Source organism: Charadrius vociferus, unplaced genomic scaffold (genome assembly GCF_000708025.1).
Source record: "Charadrius vociferus isolate BGI_N301 unplaced genomic scaffold, ASM70802v2 scaffold455, whole genome shotgun sequence".
Classification (NCBI taxonomy): Eukaryota; Metazoa; Chordata; class Aves; order Charadriiformes; family Charadriidae; genus Charadrius; species Charadrius vociferus.
In genome coordinates, this window is record NW_009648550.1 from 1996883 (window position 1) to 2016020 (window position 19138).

The window sequence follows — 19138 nt, forward strand, 5'->3', positions numbered from 1 at the left end:
TTGCACAATTTATTAGACAAAGTATCAGCAGAGTTGTGAAATAGAATATAACTTGTTTTGTATTTACTTCAGTTACAGAGGCTATGACTGTCGAAATAACTTGTTCTACACACAAACTGGTGAAGTGGTGTATCATATTGCTGCTGTAGCTGTTGTATATAACAGGCAGCAACACACTCAAAGGCTGTATCTTGGTCATGATGATGACATCCTCAGCCTAAGCATTCACCCAGTGAAAGACTATGTTGCTACTGGACAGGTGGGTATTTAGAAACATGGAAATAAATTCTCTTTACGGTATATAATTAGGAAAAATGTGATTCTCTCTGTCCTTCAGTAGATTGTTTCCTCTCATATGGGTAGCTGCGTATTGTTTCTTGTATCCCTGCCAAACTGCTGGGGAGTACTGGACTGGAAACTATTTGAGGTGATTATTAAATCATTCCTGCATAACAAAAAGCCTGCCAATCTTATGCTGTGGCCTTGCAAAAAAATCTTATATTCTCTTTGAACCTCTGCTTTCATCTGTGTAAATGCAAAAGCTGTATTTTATCTACATCCTAGGAGGTTTTGGGGTTTCATTAGTCAGTCTCAGTATTTTTGTACCATAGTATCATTCAAAAGCCTTCCTCAGAAAAAGGCTATTTTATGTTGGGCGCTCTACTGATATCTGGTATTGAATATGATATATTCAGTATATTTATATATATTCATATATCACGATAAATTGTATCATTAGTATGATACTGAATACTGATATTTTAGAGAATATCTACTGATATTTCTCTAAAAGAGAAAACAGATCTTGAAAAAGGTGAAGTAGGGCAAGTGGAAAAGTAGTTACCTCTGGAGTGTGTTGAATATATGGTAGTACTAGTTACTGGTATTGGTGTGCTTTGAATTTCTGTGAGTGGATATTTCGATTAACACTCTGATTTAGGTTGGAAGAGATGCTGCTATCCATGTTTGGGACACGCAGACACTGAAATGTTTATCATTGCTCAAAGGCCAGCATCAAAGAGGAGTGTGTGCACTGGATTTTTCAGGTAACCCACAACCTACATTTATCTAAACAATTAATTAAAAATGATGGAATCTTAATTTGAATAGCTAGTCTATTTTACAACCAATACAAATTTTACATAAAAGTCTGCTGACAGTTTTGATAAAAATAGTGAGTGTAGTAAAGTCAAGCATGGGCCTTTTGCCAATCAACCAATAATTGATTTTTGTGATGTCTAATATATAATACTAAGTATACAGCTAGGACTCTAGTGGCTGTGTACATGGTCTTATAATAATTTAAAAGCAGGCAGAACCGTGACTTGAAGTGCATAAAAGAGATGGAAATGTGATCTGTAGGCTCATACAATTCTTCAACTTTGCTAACAATTCCTAAATTTTTCAGTGAGTTTACGGAAGTAGTAAGTATGACAAACAGTTGTCTGCTCTTTCTCCTACTTGTCTCTGAGATGGATGACCTAAGTTGTCTCAGTTCTCAAAGGGTGATTCCTGTATTCAGCACTGAAAATCATCATCCATATGGTGGTGACTTACATATTGTTTCATCTTTATAAAAGTGCTTACAATTTCATCGTCCATTTTTCTATTTAAAAAAAAATAATCAAACAAACTACTTTAGCTGAACTATCTTTTGCTTAAGCTGATTTTTTTTCAATTAAACATCATTTATTTCATATTCTTCTCTCTAGAAATGCGGTAAGAATTCATTAGGACATAGATCACATTTATGAGACAGGCCTATATGAAAGATTTACTTCCACAAAGATAAGTCTATGGAACCGAGTCATATTCCATTATCAGAAGAGGAGCCTTGGTGTCCACCCAAGAGCTGGAATTCAAATGTGAAATTGCTGATCCACTGTGGCGTGTAACCTAGCTGTGAAAGTAGATATGGTACCAGAAGAAGGGAAAATGGATAAGGATTATCTAATTGACATAGTGTGCATAGATGTTAAAAAACTTCTCATTGCAGTCCCTAGTTGAACAAACATTCTTGTATTTAGAAAATACTTACTTTGGGTTTACATTTTTAACAAAAATTAGATTCCTGTACATTGTAGTACTCCATGTATTAGAATCCATGTACCTCTATAAAAGCCTGAAGAGTAATCTGTCCACATCTTCTGTGGACATAAATCTGTACAAAAATATTAAAGCTCTTTTTAAAAGTAGTGACCACTGGCATCGTTACAGTGTTGCTTCAGGACCTGATCCTGAGTATACACATATTGCATTCCTAACTGGCTTTAGTTAAGGTTCTTGGCATAGAGAGGAACAGATAGGTTGTGCAGATATTCACCTCACTACAGGGTCAGAGCGATTTGGTCTACTTTGGTCTACAGGATCAGGATTTGGTCTACTTTGTAGGGAGTTTTTGTTGTGTTAGTAATAGATATTTCTAAATCATAGAATATTTTAGTTTGGAAAGGACCTTTAAAGGCCATATAGTCCAACCCCCACCTGCAATGAGCAGGGACATCTTCAACCCGATCAGGTTGCTCAGAGCCCCATCCAACCTGGCCTTGAATGTTTCTAGGGATGAGGCATCTGCCACCTCTCAGGGCAACCTGTTCCACTGTTTCACCACCGTCTGTAAAAAAATTTTCTTTCTATCTATTCTAAATCTTCCCTCTTTTAGTTTAAAGCCTTTACCGCTTGTCCTATTGGAACGGGCCCTGCTAGAAAGTTTGTCCCCATCATTCTTATAAGACCCCCTTAAGTACTGAAAGGCTGCAATACAGTCTCCCCAGAGCCTTCTCCAGGCTGAACAACCCCAGCTCTCTCAGCCTGTCCTCATAGGAGAGGTGTTCCATCCCTCTGATCATTTTTGTGGCCCTCCTCTGGACCTGCTCCAACAGGTTCAGGTCACAGTACTTGAAGCTTAAAGAAAGAAACCTAAAACTCCAAAGATATCTTTTTTTGGCTGTACTTGATCTGGGAGCTGACTCTATACTACCGGTTCTCTCTGCCCTTACTCACTTTCTAAAGCATCTACTACTGGCCATTACTGGAAACAGTGTACAGGGCTGGGTCACTTTTGTAGGACTGTTCTGATGACATTGTGATTTGAAGATTATAATTGCATTCATGCAATGTTTGCTTGTGCCCTCTGGTGGCTAATTAACATCTATAATTTTGGATATAATCGGAGTGTATAGCCAATATTAATGCATAAAACCTCCTGTTTCGAATGACTAAAGTTTAAATTGTATTTTTACCAACAAAATTTTGTTAACCATGTTCCATTTACACAAGTGAATCTCCCCTAAAATAGTTATTTTCATCAAAATATACAAATATGCCTCTTTCTTAAATGATCCATATTACATAATGCATATTTACCTTTCATATTGGCTAACTTCATAGACTATTATCTCACTAAAACTAGTATAGAATGGTTCTTACTGTCTTCTTCGCTTTCCTTTCCTTTCTCATGTGTCTCCTCATTTGTGTCTTTACATCTTTTTAAAATTATTATTTATTTAATAAACTCAGTTTTGGTTTCCTGTCTTGTTTTTCAACTTCATTCTTTGCTGCCTACTTACATTCCTTCCATCTAGGCATGTTTCATTCAACTGTGAACTCTTCCTCTTTCTGTAATTCCCCTTCTCCTTCTTGACGTGCTTCTCATGGAACTCAGTTGATAAATACTGTGAGCCTGGTCCAGCTCTGAGGACCTATACAGCCTTAAGAACTTTGAAGTAGTTCTAATGGAGTAATTTATACCAGTGGCATTCTTTTGATTCTTGAAGTTAAATATGCTTAAGCACAGAGCCCTTAACATCTGTTAACTTCTACAAGAAGTAGTCCTGTCAAATCATTGCTTTCATTCAGTCTTCTGGCCGTCTCACCGCTTCTTTACTTCTTCTACCTTTAACTTTTCTTCAGTTAAAAAAAGGTAAATCAGGCAATTGACTCCTGATACAGCCTATAAAGTTCAATTCTCTTATCATATAATTCAGCAATTATGGTTTAGTTTTTAAAATGTTTCAAAATTTCATTATAGTAGTTTTTCTCTAGAAGTTTGTTAACAATGTTCTTGTTTATCATTATTTCATACAAGTAGCAAGGATGCCTAGGTACTGTTGAATTACATATGATATTTGATATTCTCTTCTTGCTTTTCTTCCTCTCATTATCAGTAGTACTGCGTCTTTCCTGCAGTAGAAGAGATGATAGCCAGCAGTTAATTTTAGCTTTATAATTTTGTATCATATTTATGGCTTCATTACATTGCCTGTTAACTTTTAATCACCCATTTCATTATACACTAATAAGTCTTGTCACCATTTCAAGCAAAAGAAAAGCAGCAGCATCTGATCAGAAATATTTCAAATAAAATGTAATTTGATTTTGGAGTACTTCAACTTTATGAAATTGACTTTCATTGTCCTGTTTGATCCTACCTACTTTCATTGTACTTACATACAAGAATGTTTTGTTTTCTGCTTTTGGGAAAGATCAATGGTTTGATAAGGAATACAAATGTAAAAAACCTAAAATAGGTCAGACATACAAACATAATAGAAGATAATGAAGTCAAAAGAACGTCTTGCAATCATCCAGTTAAAAGTTAAGTAGAAAAATCTTGTAACATATAACACGATCAGTTCTGTCTCTGATAAGGGTGCTGCCACATTTAAAGTCACCTTTTGTTCAGAAGAGGAAGGCTAGGTCATGGATTAGGAGAATGCTCTGTGAAATCTGATGTGTCATCACCCAGTAGGAATTCATTTTGGTGCTCAGTATTGCAATATGAATCCTCCTTGTGGATAAACTTTCAGCTGGTATAGACTTCAGTCATCTTAAGAGGTTGGGCAGGTTGACTCACTCTCTCAGTTCATTTGTCTGATTATCTATGAAGTTCTCCTTTAGAAACTATAGGGCAGTGAATCTGAACCCTAATCTCTCCAAGTATTAGTTCCTTTTTTTTGCTTCATTTGTAATACATCATTTGAAATTCAGTTTACAATGTATTTGTTGTGTTCATTGCCTGTTATTTTTTCAGCTAAAGCGTTAGCACCTTTAACATTAAGTATTGCTTCTATACAGCTGATGGAAAATATTTGGCATCTGTTGGGCTAGATGATAATCATGCCATTGTGTTTTGGGATTGGAAAAAAGGAGAAAAGCTGGCAACAACCAGGTGAGAATACGTCTTGGTATAAATGTGTCCTGTGATTACATTTTTCTGAATAATACCATCCATGTGTATTACTTTTTTTATAGGAAAAAACAGAACACATCTCTGAAAACAGAATGGTATTTCAGAGCGATATATCCAGATCCAAAACTTTGGGATCTACAGCTTAGTGTTTGGAACTCCTGTGAACTATTTCTGTCAAGAGTTCCCTAGCCTTTCTGTTCGGATAGCTACATTGATATTATAGCTCATTTAGAGATTTTCAAGTTAAGTTAGTATTGTATTTCCTGATTCATGATAGAAGTTACCAGAGTTGTCATATTTTCCTTTATGCATTAGATGATATTCTGGGTTCCATCAGTGTACATACACAGATCAGTTTTCTAAAAAGAAAAAGTATTCCCTCTGATGTAAATAGATTTTTCAAGGTCTACTCATCTTGCCTTCCTTCCGAGTCAGCTTTTTCTGAGATATTTGCTCTTTGCAGTTACTAACAGAAGCTTAGCTATAACCCTGTAGTGAAGAAGCTTTTGCTATTGCTTGAAAGGAACAGTGTTGGGAAGAGAATTGGATTGGAGTTTACATGTTTGCTTTTTTTTCTTCTAGAAAATATTGAATTGCAATATTTTCTTTATACTATACTCATTGTACACGTTAGAAGAATCAAACTGTTTGAGAACCTGGTTTCTGTCTTACCCTCAGGCAAATCAAACGTACCTCTGAAGTCAAGATACTAGATTTGTGTATAATTTATGTAAGCATGGACTTGTGTACCAGAAAAGCAAGGAATTAATTTTATATGCTGTCTGCAACCATGTAACATCTGGCATTGGTCAGTAGAAATTATTAGTATAACTGCAAAAAAGTGCCTGTGAAAGATAATTTACTTCTATTATTATACAGTGACATGTTCCAGAAGAAATGATAAGATTTTCTCCTGGTACTTTTATCTGTTAGTAGTATACTGTTACTGAAGAAATAAACGTTTCGATCCAAGTGTGTGGGTACCATAATCTATATTAGCTATATAATTTTGTTTCAGACATCCAGTTCATTAGGCAGCAAGATTTTAAATCCTGTTTAAAATTTGTGATGTAGACCTTGCTTAGCAAGTGTTGTTTGTGTTGTCAAACATGACATTTTCATTTGCTTTCCAATCCTAGTTTTACTATCTCCAGACAGATTGTACTTCAGATTCACAAGCGAAGAAATACCTTGTATATTCCCATAGAGACCTGCTAAGCTTTTAAAAACAAGATAATGATGGGCTGTACGGCTACCTGTCTCTTGTTGCTCACAGGAGAGAGATAAGATTAAGTACTCGGGTCCTTTTCAGTGTATGATACTATATGTACCAAATGTATCTACTATTATTGCTAATCTATTATTTTGAAAATATGCAGGGTCCTCACAGAAAGCATAAAAAATAATTTATCATCTAAAAAGTTCCAATTTAAGTTACTATTTATATTTTTGCAGTGCCTAAAGGCAAGTCCCCCATTCTGGTAAGCACAGTAGGACACATAAAGAGAGAGATAAAAACCAAGTCAGGAAAGTTTACATCCAAATTTTAGACGTGACCCTCGTTAGCAGACAAGAAAAATAGAAGGACATCTCCTTACTATCATATAGATGCACAAGAAGAATTCATCTAAAGGACAAAACCTGAAAAATGAAGCGTATATTCACTACGTGCAAACATTCATTATATTCATTCCGTAGTTATTTTATATTTATTTTTTGTGAATATCCTTTTTGCTTAATCTTTTTAGGATGATTTATTTCAGCATGACATCTCATTTTTCTTGTCACTATGTTCAGAATATACTCTTATTTATTTGTTTTAATTGCTCACTACATAAATTCTACAACTTGTTTCCTTATCTTGCCTCTACGATCTTCCGTCTAGTTTCATTAAAATCCTTATTGAGTAAGCATACACTGTTAGAATCAAAACGTATCTGAGCTGCTTTCACTGGCTTCTCCTGCCTTACGTGCTGATGCAATGCTGCTCCTGTTTGATCCTAGTGTTTTGTATTAGTTGACTCCAATCTCTAAGAGAGGGGCATTGTCAAATTTATTTACAGTCTAAATTGGTGACCATAATGTTCTTTGCTTTCTTCATCCTGTAAGAGCAAATGTCTGTGCCAGTCCTTTGGAACACAAGGACACAAAAACTACACAGGCTTGTGTATGTGTTTAGTTTGACCGTTGTAGGAAATTGGGGTGGAAACATAGGCCATATAGTCCAGATCTCTTGTGTCAGCACTATTCATCCTATCACACAGGCAGACATACTCTTGTCATTTTACAGGGGACACCCGCACTGGGATGCAATTAGTTTGATTTTGGACTCACAGCAGTACATTTTGCCTGTGTGATAGATGCTTCCAGAAGAAGCAGTGTAATGGGCCTGAACTGAAAGGCTGGGCATCATTATAGCGAAGTAGAGGAACAGGAGAAGGAGGAATAGCAAGATGTACTTCAGATGTCAAAGGTGTAAAGGACTGGGTTTTGTCTAGACTGATTCACTAGAAGAAAATACTGAAACCGAGAAGGGTTACCAGAACCGTGTGATTTTTCAGATCTGCTAAACCTGTCAGATGAAAGTGACATTCTCATAGTACAAAACTTGAAAATTCATATTGAAAAGTTAGTGATTTTTGCTTTTTATAAAACACTGAAATAGAAATAATTACTACTTTGCATCTGGGAATATTTTTTTTCAATGGTGAAACTTAAACATACGAATTCCTATAGATACTCCAACAGAATAATTTTAATTACCTGAGAACTAAATTTGAATGTGTATATGCTGCTTAATGAACTGTTTCCTAAATTATAATTTTATAATTTGTTATTTTATTTTTCCCTCTTGAAGCACAGTAGGTTAAAAACTCCCTCTTTTTTCTTGACAGAGGATTTAAATATTTATTAATTTAAATATTTATGCTGCTCTTTATACCTTTTCTTAATTGCATTGACCTTTGTTGCCTGCTTCTTCATTATGACTTAACTGAAATTCAGCGGGAGACAATTTTTATTCACCACATTTATGTAGTCTAATTCTTACATGGTGTATGTTCAAATACATTCTGCCAACTTTGAGTCAGCTTCCAATGCTAAGCTCTTGCAGGCTAGAAATACGGCTCTCTACTTTTTGTTAGATAGGGTAGTGATGGTAGACATAATATAGACATAGCTGCTGTGACTCACCTGCCAATCCTCATAATGTTATAGATTCATACTGTTGTGTTTGCACCAAGAGTACTACAGACATGGTGATTAGCCTCTCATTGCTAAAGACTCTGTTTAGTTAGTCTAATATAATGAAATGCCTATTTAAAACAAATTAGTTTGAAATGTCAAGTCATCCCTTACCATGTTTTTTAATTTTTATTTTTATTGCAGGGGCCATAAAGATAAAATATTTGTAGTGAAGTGTAATCCACATCATGTAGACAAACTAGTCACAGTTGGGATGAAGCATATCAAATTTTGGCAGCAAACAGGTACTGTATTGAATATTTTATATTTAATTTATGTGAGAATGTGTGTATTTTTAATACAGGAATGTCATATTCTCACTTTAAGAATTTGTTTTATTTGTAAAGCAATTTTCTAGTTACCAAAATACTAAAAAGGTGAAAGTCTATCTCTGAATCAGCAAACGTCACAATATTCCTTTCTCTTTGGAAGTCATTTCCAGCTAATTGTTTTTTAACTCAAGTCATACTATTACATATTTTTCCTGAACAAACATCCTTGGCTTTCAGAAAACATGCGGTCCTGTAATTCACTTAGGCAGATTATGACCCTTGTTGTGAAAATGCCAGCTGGTAGCTAAGAAACTTAGGTGCCTCTGGAACACTGCTAAAAATGGTAGGTTTGCGCTTCAGGTACTGATGTAACACTCCAGCAACCCTTCAGTTTCAAGGTAGATCTGTTCCTCAGTCATCAGAGATGACTTCCAGAGATGGAAGCACATGTTTCAAGGTGCCGGGCTAGAAAGGTAGGTTTGAGGATAGACCTTAAAATATGTGCCTTGGCAAAACAAAACAGAATTAAAGAATCCAGTATTTTTCAGAAGTTCAGTTATAGTAATTTATGTTTTATCCATTAGGTTAGTATCATGATGTGATATCACAAGAATAAAGATCTCAAGGTAATATATTTTTCATATGACACAGGAGTTTTGTTTCCTTTTCTAAATAATGAAAAATGAAAATGTGTTTTCCATTACTTGAAACCAGAATAAGATTCTGCAAGCTAATAAGCAAAATATTCAGAATGGGACATAGCTATCAGTCTAGACTGTTCTGTCAAACTGAGAAAGACAGCAAAGTTGGTTTCTGTTTCAGGATATTTTATATTTGGGGCTGGATATTTTGTTTTTCGTGACTTTTAATCATATGCACGCTATATCAGTACTTGGTAAGAGGGTCTCGGAGAGCATTTTCTGTGTGTAAAATTCAGTAAAGGCAGGCAGCACAAGGGCAGCTAAAAATAGAATTCAAGACAATTCAAAATCAGATACTTTTAAAAAGTTCCTACACTCATACTGTACTTTACAGTATTGAAGTGGTTCAGGTGCTCTTAGATTAAAAATTACTTTTTTTTTTTTTCCTGCATTTTTATGTTTAGGTTATTTTTGTAGTAATTAAATAGACTTGCATTGCTGTTTGCCAAATTCTATTACAGGAATTTGCATTAAGCAGTATCTTACTCCAAGAATAATCTTATTCCAAGAATAATCTCTTTGCAATAAAATTGGCATATTTTGAATTAAGATTTGCTCAGTGGAATTTGGACTATCAGTCTGGTGTTAACTGTGAAATATATGGTGACTTGAAGCAAAGGACACCACTGCCTATAATATTTTGTAATTCTATGTGTATTTTTGTCTGCGAGCACTGAATTCATGGGCGCATATGGCTATTTCCGGCTTTCTGAACCAAAGTAAGGCTGTGGCAATTTGGCTCTCTGACAATCAGAAGAGGAGCAAATCCTACCATTTATTCTGCAAAACTGCTGTCAAATTGTCAGGTTGCCAGTGGACAACTAAAACAAACCGCTAGTATCTCCTGTGTAGTTGTCGCCTCTAAAGAGAAAAAGCTTGGCAGGAGCTCAGCAGGCTGTTTTGTGCAAAAAATATTCTGCCAGCCATTGTATTAATTCTTTCCACACAGTTCCTCATCAAAATTTATCATTTGCTTGGAAATAACAATCTGAAAAATAGCGCCTGTACTGCTTCAAAACTGTCATTACTAGATTGACTTTCTTATACTATGTTTTTCCCTTGTGCACTATGTTTTCAGTATTTCTATTATCTACTAGGTCTTAGCCAATCACAAGAGGTGATGGGGTCAAGACATTTGTCCTTTACAGCACTATGGCTACAAACCAAAATATAAAAAGACTGACTTTTGTTTATATTGCAGGTGGAGGCTTTACATCAAAACGAGGAACATTTGGAACTACTGGAAAATTAGAAACTATGATGAGTGTTTCATATGGGCGAATAGAAGATTTAGTTTTCTCTGGCGCTGCTACTGGAGACATTTATATCTGGAAGGATACTCTGTTGCTTAAGACAGTGAAAGCCCATGATGGACCTGTATTTGCCATGCATGCATTGGATAAGGTATTTATCATCTTACATGATCCACTCATCTTTATTATTTTTGTTGCAATACTGGATTTTAGAAGTGTATAACTAACATAACTCCTAATAAAATTACTCAGGTTTTGTACATGTGTATGTAAGCAATACGTTGTTCTACATTGCACTTAACATTGGAGGTGCTTTAGTAAAAAAAAAACGTAATAGAAAACAAGTTGCACTGGATGAATCTGAATGTGATAAAAATCACGAAACCAATATTAATGAGTTCTGTTGTTTTGATAGATGTGTATTTGTAAGCACCGTGTTACATGTGCTTGTTACCTGACCAATAGCTTTCTGTCCTCTAAATATGCAGAATTTATTTCTCACTGTGTTCATGCATATCATTTTCATATTTGTAAACCACAAAAGAGTAACAGGTAACATTCATTGCCTCTTTGACACGATCCCAAAAGTATTTTTGCATTATCAGTTTCTAAAATATGAAACACGAATTTTTTAATAATGTTATCACTGTACCTTAAGCAAGCAAGACTTCAAATATCCAAAGATTTTGTTTTTCTGAGTTAATTATTCTAGATATCAAAAGTATTTTCTTTCAGTTGCATCAATAAATCTTCAAAAGAAACTACGGCAAAATATATTATTGACATCACATAAATTAGGTTGGGGCAAAGTTTTGCCGATTGAAATCCGGTGGCAATTTGAAGATGTTGATAATATAATATCCTTTTTGAGATTATAGTTTCAGCCTCAAAAGTGTAGAATGAGAAGACCATTGGCTATTAACATTTTTATGTATCAAGGTCAGTTAAAATCCCTGTGGCTCAATCCTTTCTGGCCCTAATTGATTGTTCCTAGCTTTTCCATCAATTTTTCTATTTGATCTCAGCACTCTATCTTCTGAACATCCTCTTCACTTAAATTTTTGTTGGTTAAATTTATGCTGTGTTTTGCACTCACTTGGCATGGCTAAAGAGAATCTACAAAGGGAATTAATCAAAGAATTGGTCCCTATGCATTATTAGGACTCAGTTTGAAGCATCTGTTAATTCCATTGAATTTGGAATAACTTGAGAAACTATTATTACAAACTACTGGCTCTTCTAAGGATGAAGCACGTATCTTTCCATAGCTTATTTCCACATCCAGAAAAATGTTATGGTCCAGCATTACTATTTACAATACTCTGCATGGTTATGAGTCCTTATAACCGTAGAAAAGCAACTGTCTACATTTTCTTCCCTTGTATTTTTTTTATTCATAGGTTTAGGCTCCAGTCTTTTCAATTCGACACATGAATAAAATGCAGGGGATAATTTATACTGCCTTTGGACATGTCTTTTAAAATATTAACATGAGTGCTGACATTTGTGTATTTTTTCATACTGTGATCGTACAGGGTTTTGTAACTGGTGGAAAAGATGGAATTGTGGCGCTTTGGGATGATATGTTTGAAAGATGCCTGAAGACATATGCTATTAAAAGAGCAGCACTATCTGCTAGTTCTAAAGGTATTACTATTCAGTGTGTTTTAATAAGGACTATATGCATGAAGGCTGGAAAAATTGCAGTAATAGGTGTCAAATCTTACCAGAACAGAAAGGGAACAATAATAATATTTACTACTCTGTGCTGGAATTTTCTGTTTTGATTGATTCAAGTTTTATTTCACACATTCTTTGCCGTTTATAGTTTCTTCTGCTATTTCTTCCTCTATTCTGTGACATTTGGCTTTGTTTTCACTGAATAAATGATTTTAAAAAGAAATGTCACAAGCCTGTGAGTCTTAGCTGTTCCAAAATCTGTTCTTTTTAGCAGCTAGCTTCCTCAAGCGGCCAAATTTCATGTAGTGAGACCAGGATCCCTATGAGTTGGAAAGACCTGTTAAATTCTGCTTCCCCAGGCATCAGTGTGGAAGTCTGTAAAGTGGTATTCACAGATAATCATGTAAATCCATGTTGCTGGAGCATCTAAATGCCTTATAGCTGTTAAAGCAGTAAAATATCAATCTTGATGTGGCCGCAATATAGGCTAGCACAAGCTTCCCTCCTTTGAACTATTAATTAAATCCATGGATTATTTAGTAGTTTGATCAGGCAAGTGTATCTCATGTTTCATGATTTTAAACAGATTTTAATTATAGATTATATAAACTATATAAATTATAGGTCATATGAATCTCTTTTTGATTTCACAATAAAACCCTAAAATTAATATCTTTGTATTCTTCAGGTTTACTTTTAGAAGACAATCCTTCTATTCGAGCCATCAGTCTAGGACATGGACATATACTAGTGGGGACTAAAAATGGAGAGATACTTGAAATTGATAAAAGTGGCCCTATGACTCTACTTGTTCAGGTACTGTATGGATCTTCCATATCAAAATATTCCCTGTAGAAATACATTATAAGATTTTCCCAGTCATTTTTTTCTGTTTTCATTAATCCTTTTGGCCACTGATGCTTTCCTTGCTCAGGCAGAAGTTGATGCTTTCTTATGTAAATGACTTTTAGTTTCACTGTAGATTACAGAATTCTGAAGGTAAAACGAACAAAGCTTTAAGTTCAAATGCTGATAAGATTTTTTTTATGAATTTTTTAGACATTTTAGTTTAGGACCCTACATAAAAATGAAAAATGAGGAATAGGGCTAACACAATTTTTGACAGTGTGGTTCCATTTATTTGCTTTTACTGAAATAATATAGCATATTCTAAAGGATCCTATACTTTATTGTGTGAAAAATTATTTTAGACTTATGACACCTTTCTACAGTGGCATGCAGTTGTCGTTGCATAAAGCATAAAGAAACGTCTTTTTGCAAGACAAAGTATTTTGAATGTCTGGTTAAAAAGTTTTCAAATATATGTCCACTGATGCATTTGATGTTGCTTTGGTTTAGTGTCTTGAATAACCCTAATGCATACATGTAGAAAATAGTATATATAATTTACTGAATTATAATTTGTCAAGTTTTTACTTTGTTTTCTATAACTGACTAAATTAACATTGTTTTTTACAAAAATATGGTTTCCTTGGTATTTTTCTTTCCAGTTAGTTCTGACCACATAAAGTAATACTACAAATTTGTATTGCCTGCACAGCAGCCTTACTAACATAAATGCGCAAAGCTGTATTTTGTAAATTATGCAACTCATTCACCACTTTGGAATTGCAATCTCTTCCTAACATAGTTCCCTTCACATGAATACAAGGGTTGCGAGACAGTAAAATTGCCTGATTGTTGTGAGTTTTCTGACAGAGAAAAGAGTTGTAATTGTCATCCATCTTAAATTACAGGCTTGCATGCATCAATTTGAGCCAAAATAGAAAATACATAAGGTGTCATCAAGATGTCATGACAGTTCCTCCCCTTTTTCTTTTAATTGTATTTTTCCATCTGAACAAAAATGCCAGTTACCAAACTGAAATTCAGATTGAGAATAGTAAGAAATGATTTAACTCTAAATTGCTGTGCCAGCAAGCTGTATGCAAACTGAAGGAAATCTAGAAAAAGCAGGAAGAGTGATTTAAAAATTTTTAAAACTGAGTTCTGAGGAACAATTAAAAGAACTAAGTATGCATATGCTGGGCAAATAAGTTTTCCAGGATCTAAAAAATTACATAAAACTTGAAGACAGATTAGCCTATACTAGGATTTCAGGATAAAGTCCTCTTTGTGGAATAACTATTTCCTGTCCATTTCAAGTCTGGAAGAGAGAGCATTGGAAGAACAGGAATTACAGCTAGTAATAGTGGAGGAGACTATGGAAAAGAATATTTTAGGTGGTTATCAGAGGAAACAGACCAGACATTCTGGTCTGTTTGAATGTGGAAAAGTTTTGAGAGGAGATGGTGAAAGCTTTATTTCCTGAGACTTGTAAAAGGAGGCAAGGCAAGTGCTAGAACTAATTACATAAACCCAAATGCATTGTTTTCTCTTATATTAAATGATTTCCTTTAGGGACATATGGAAGGAGAAGTCTGGGGCTTGGCAGCTCATCCTCTTTTGCCTGTCTGTGCAACAGTGAGTGATGATAAAACACTACGAATATGGGAACTTTCATCCCAGCACCGCATGCTGGCAGTGAGGAAACTCAAAAAAGGTAATTCTCATTTGGCCTTACACTGTGAAAGGAACTGTTACAGAAATAGAGTAGTATCATCATTACATCTTTGCTTTCGGTGCACATCACAGGCATTAATTAGGTAGGAAGAGGACACAGTCATTAAGTAACTGGAAGCATAGGAAGCAAATTGTCTTTGGCATGTGTCAAGTCAATGAAAAGGGTAGAAAGAAAAAGGATTATAATCTATTGTAATGAATAATAACAAAATGAACTTTAATCTTCTTCTGATGCCAAGGGAATGAGCTGACCTCAGAATCATTTTCCTTCCTGAGAATACTTAAGGTCAGCCTATTCGTTGCTGACATTAAAAAGTTTCTTTATAAAGACAAACATAAAATTTTCTGCGTGTTGAGCACAATCAGCTTTCAGTGGCAATATGAACTTTACGTGTTAGGCCAACTTCTCTGCAAATGAACAGTTTTCCTGCCCTCTTCTCTGTATAAAATTAGATGAGCAATGTTAAGATTCTGCCTTCTCAAAATTACTCTTATTTCATTTATTCATTGATATCCCTCAGGAAATTTTATGGTGTAAATTCAACATGCTTCATTTTCAGTTACGGGTCCAGAGCGCAGAAACTCTAACTGGCTGAGGGAAAACAAAGTCAATTGTTTTGGAGAAGTGAACTCGGGGACAGATGAGGATAGCTGTAGGAGAGAGTATGGTCAGAAATAATGTTGAGGCAAAAAGTAAGCGGAGGAAATGTAGTACATCTCTGTTTTAAATGTGCTCCACCTGAAAAGAACCATTATTCAGTCATATAACGAAGAATCTTTAAAGTGTAGTATCCCTGAAAGACATGTAGTTATGCTGCCCATAATGAGTCTTTGAATTTTCCAATTGGATTTCCTTTATGTATGTTTTTATTTTATTTTATTTTATTTTATTTTATTTTATTTTATTTTATTTTATTTTATTTTATTTTATTTTATTTTATTTCTATCAGTGGTATGTTTAGAACATAGTTGGAAGGTGATATTTTCACCTAAACCCGTTTCAAGACTAATCAAATCACTATTGTCAGAACAGCCTATACAGAGGGTACATTCCTATTTAGTAAAACATTATTCATACCCCTCCTATCACATAATATATTTGTTTTAACAAATAACAAACCTATTTTAAAAGCATATGCTTTTAAAAGCATATACTTGATGTAAAAACTTTTCAGTTGCAATTTGTTGATGGTTTTCTCTATCCTAAGTTTGTAAACTTTAAGATACTCCTTTCCATTTTCTTTTGTAGGTGGACGGTGCTGTGCCTTTTCTCCTGATGGGAAAGCCTTGGCTGTAGGGTTGAATGATGGGAGTTTTCTGGTGGTAAATGCTGACACTGTTGAAGATATGGTCTCTTTTCACCACAGAAAAGAAATGATCTCAGATATAAAGTTTTCACGAGGTATAATCAGATGATAAGGTGAAAGGGCAGCATTTACCTTGGAGTTTGTTTTTCTCCTCTAGAGAAAAGATTGAGTGTTCAGAAGGTAGCTTGTCTTTATATGCGCTCCATGTATTTAAATACTTTACAGTTCTATATGGTTGTATGCAGCCTAGTATAATAGGACCCACCCCTAACTGGTGCATTTGGATGCACTACAGTAGTAAAATTGCATAACAATAACATTTATAACATGTACACCTTTAATAACTTCAGTGTCTCTCCTTTACAGAATCAGGAAAGTACCTGGCTGTGGCTTCCCATGATAATTTTGTAGATATTTACAATGTACTCACCAGCAAAAGAGTTGGCATTTGTAAAGGTGCATCTAGCTATATCACACACATTGACTGGGACTCAAGAGGTAAAATGTTTGACCAGAGATACAGATTTAAAATGCCTATAAAATGGAATATCAGAAAACTGTTCTCGTACCATTTACTAAGATAAACTGTAACTACTAATGCAAATGATTTTGCGACATCAAGCACCATATGGGTTCAGTGCAATGACATTTGTTTGTGGAATTCATCCTCACTTGTAGAATTTGTACCAGAGTACATGGTACTTCACTGCTGACAACATATGACTAAAATGTCACTTATGAACATAATATTGCTTTTCTTTGCCCTGTTCTTTTTATAGTTGTGTAGTGTGTGGCATATTTTTCTCTTCCACCTTTTATGTCCAACTTCCTTTCTTCTTTGCTGAGCATTACATGGTAATCATGGCAATGGAGTTAGAGAGCCTTATTGTCACAACTAATTAAGTCTAGTAGGATCAGTAATGAGCTCGTGCAAATAAGCCTTCCTGGACCTAATATGATTCTGTGTGGAACCACCTGTGTATCTGAGCCCTCCTTCCTCTGTTGCACTAGTCCCAAAATGCGGTGCAAGCTCACTGACAACAGGAGCTAACCTCCTTTCAGAACCAATCTGTTCAGGTCTGGGTGCCATTCTTGAGCTAGTAAGCTGTGCTGCAACTGCGCTGGCACTGTGTGCTTGCTTACAACCCTGATAATCTGTCTACTGATAGGTGTACACATAGTAATAGCAGTTTGTCTGATACTGCCTATATATCTGTAGTAGCCAGTTCTTGGATGTGTTACATGTGCAGACATGAACTATAAAAAACCTGAAAATGCTTTGTGTCCTTAATGGTATTTATTGGAAACTCTAACTGAAATTCTAGATGTAAAGGATTAAGATACTAAATTGTATAACCTGTTTTATACAGGTCAGATAGGAAGGGCATAATAGTACTGTAGTCCCATGTTGCATTTCTTGTTGTCAGTGATTCCAACAGACTGAATATAGCTCAAGTAACTAAAGACAAAGATGTCCCGTCAAAATATAGCAACATTGGAACTGCACTAGTTAGTATCAGTTGATAATCTAATCCAGGGTTTCATGGTAAATGAGTGCTTTCCCTGGCAGTTATGCAGTTTCAATAGTGTAGAACTGCTTTTATGATAATAAGTCCCCACAGGATTTCTTGCAGTACTGTAGTTGTTATAACTTGAAAAATTTGGGAAATGGCTTTAATTTTCTTATATTGTAAAACTGAATTTGAAAGCATTTTTTGCTTCTTCATGCACAAATACTTGCGAACATACTGTCAGTTGCATATAGGATTATCTTCCTAGTATCACAGTATTTGTATGGGTATGGTAAACTTCCTGTTTATAGAATCATAGAATGATTTGGGTTGGAAGGGACCTTAAAGATCATCTAGTATCCAACCCCCTTGCCATGGGCAGGGACACCTCCCGCTAGACCAGGTTACTCAAAGTCCCATCCAACCTGGCCTTGAATGCCAAGAACAGTTTGGTGTGTAGCTGGACAGTATGCCAGTTAGGCAGTGCAAAATAGAGAGGAGCTTACAATGTTTTTAACTTTTGGCAAAGCTGTCTTGCAAAACCGTTACGAAAATTAATAGCATATACATTTTTATTTTTTTTTACTTTCCATTACCATGATGAAAACACAAGAAAAATATTTCTTATCAGAAGAAAGTGATTTGCTGCAAGACAGTAATTTTTTAAGGATGTTGGATGATATTTAAAATATTACTTCTGCAGTGAATCAGGAGTACAGGATTCTTAATGAGAGTGATTCTAAACATCTGTTTTAGTTTTGCTATGAATAACTCTCTGGAGGATAATTTCTTAGCTTACCCCTAGAAATATTTTCATTCAATCAAAAGAAAGTTCATAATAATGAATAAGATTCATAATAAACTCTCATTTCATATCCAGGAAAGTTATTGCAAGTCAATTCTGGTGCCAAAGAACAACTATTTTTTGAAGCACCAAGGGGGAAAAGGCATATTATAAGAATTGCTGAGGTACGAATTATGCTTACTGTTTTTACTGTGGAAGTTATTTTTCTGGACTGTTGAAAATTAGCATAGTTTGTCTTGAAGTGGTATATTTATTCCTTTTAAACTACTATATTTACAGCGGTTAGAATTAGAATTATTTAATCATTCTCTATAGTGTTTTTCCTAGAATTTGTGATGGTAGGACTTGCCAGTTTCTGTTTGTATCTCTAAATTTATTGTTGTTTGTGTAATAGCAGTGATTCCTCATAATCCCCTTTCCTGAACAGTCACCTGTTTTCTGTGTAATCAGTGCGCATGCAAGTTATAAACCATCTTTAAACGGTATCACCTGGCTTTTAAGGATGTTGACAGGTAATTCTGCTACAAAATTGCCGATGTTTAGCACCTCAGAAAATCTTTAAGTAATTTAAGCATCAGACATGCTCTATTTT

The 19138-nt window shown here is 34.9% G+C and overlaps 1 protein-coding gene across 1 annotated transcript in view; it reads left to right on the forward strand.

Annotated features, from left to right (window-relative positions):
* Nucleotides 1–19138, forward strand: part of EML6 (echinoderm microtubule associated protein like 6) — a 116766-nt gene that overhangs the window by 68312 nt on the left and 29316 nt on the right. Inside the window, exons 14-24 of the mRNA XM_009886007.1 lie at nucleotides 73–259; nucleotides 941–1046; nucleotides 5077–5170; nucleotides 8579–8679; nucleotides 10609–10811; nucleotides 12196–12307; nucleotides 13029–13156; nucleotides 14762–14903; nucleotides 16173–16325; nucleotides 16597–16728; nucleotides 18622–18710. Of these exons, the coding sequence (XP_009884309.1) occupies nucleotides 73–259; nucleotides 941–1046; nucleotides 5077–5170; nucleotides 8579–8679; nucleotides 10609–10811; nucleotides 12196–12307; nucleotides 13029–13156; nucleotides 14762–14903; nucleotides 16173–16325; nucleotides 16597–16728; nucleotides 18622–18710 (1447 nt within the window). The remainder of the gene's footprint in view (nucleotides 1–72; nucleotides 260–940; nucleotides 1047–5076; nucleotides 5171–8578; nucleotides 8680–10608; nucleotides 10812–12195; nucleotides 12308–13028; nucleotides 13157–14761; nucleotides 14904–16172; nucleotides 16326–16596; nucleotides 16729–18621; nucleotides 18711–19138) is intronic.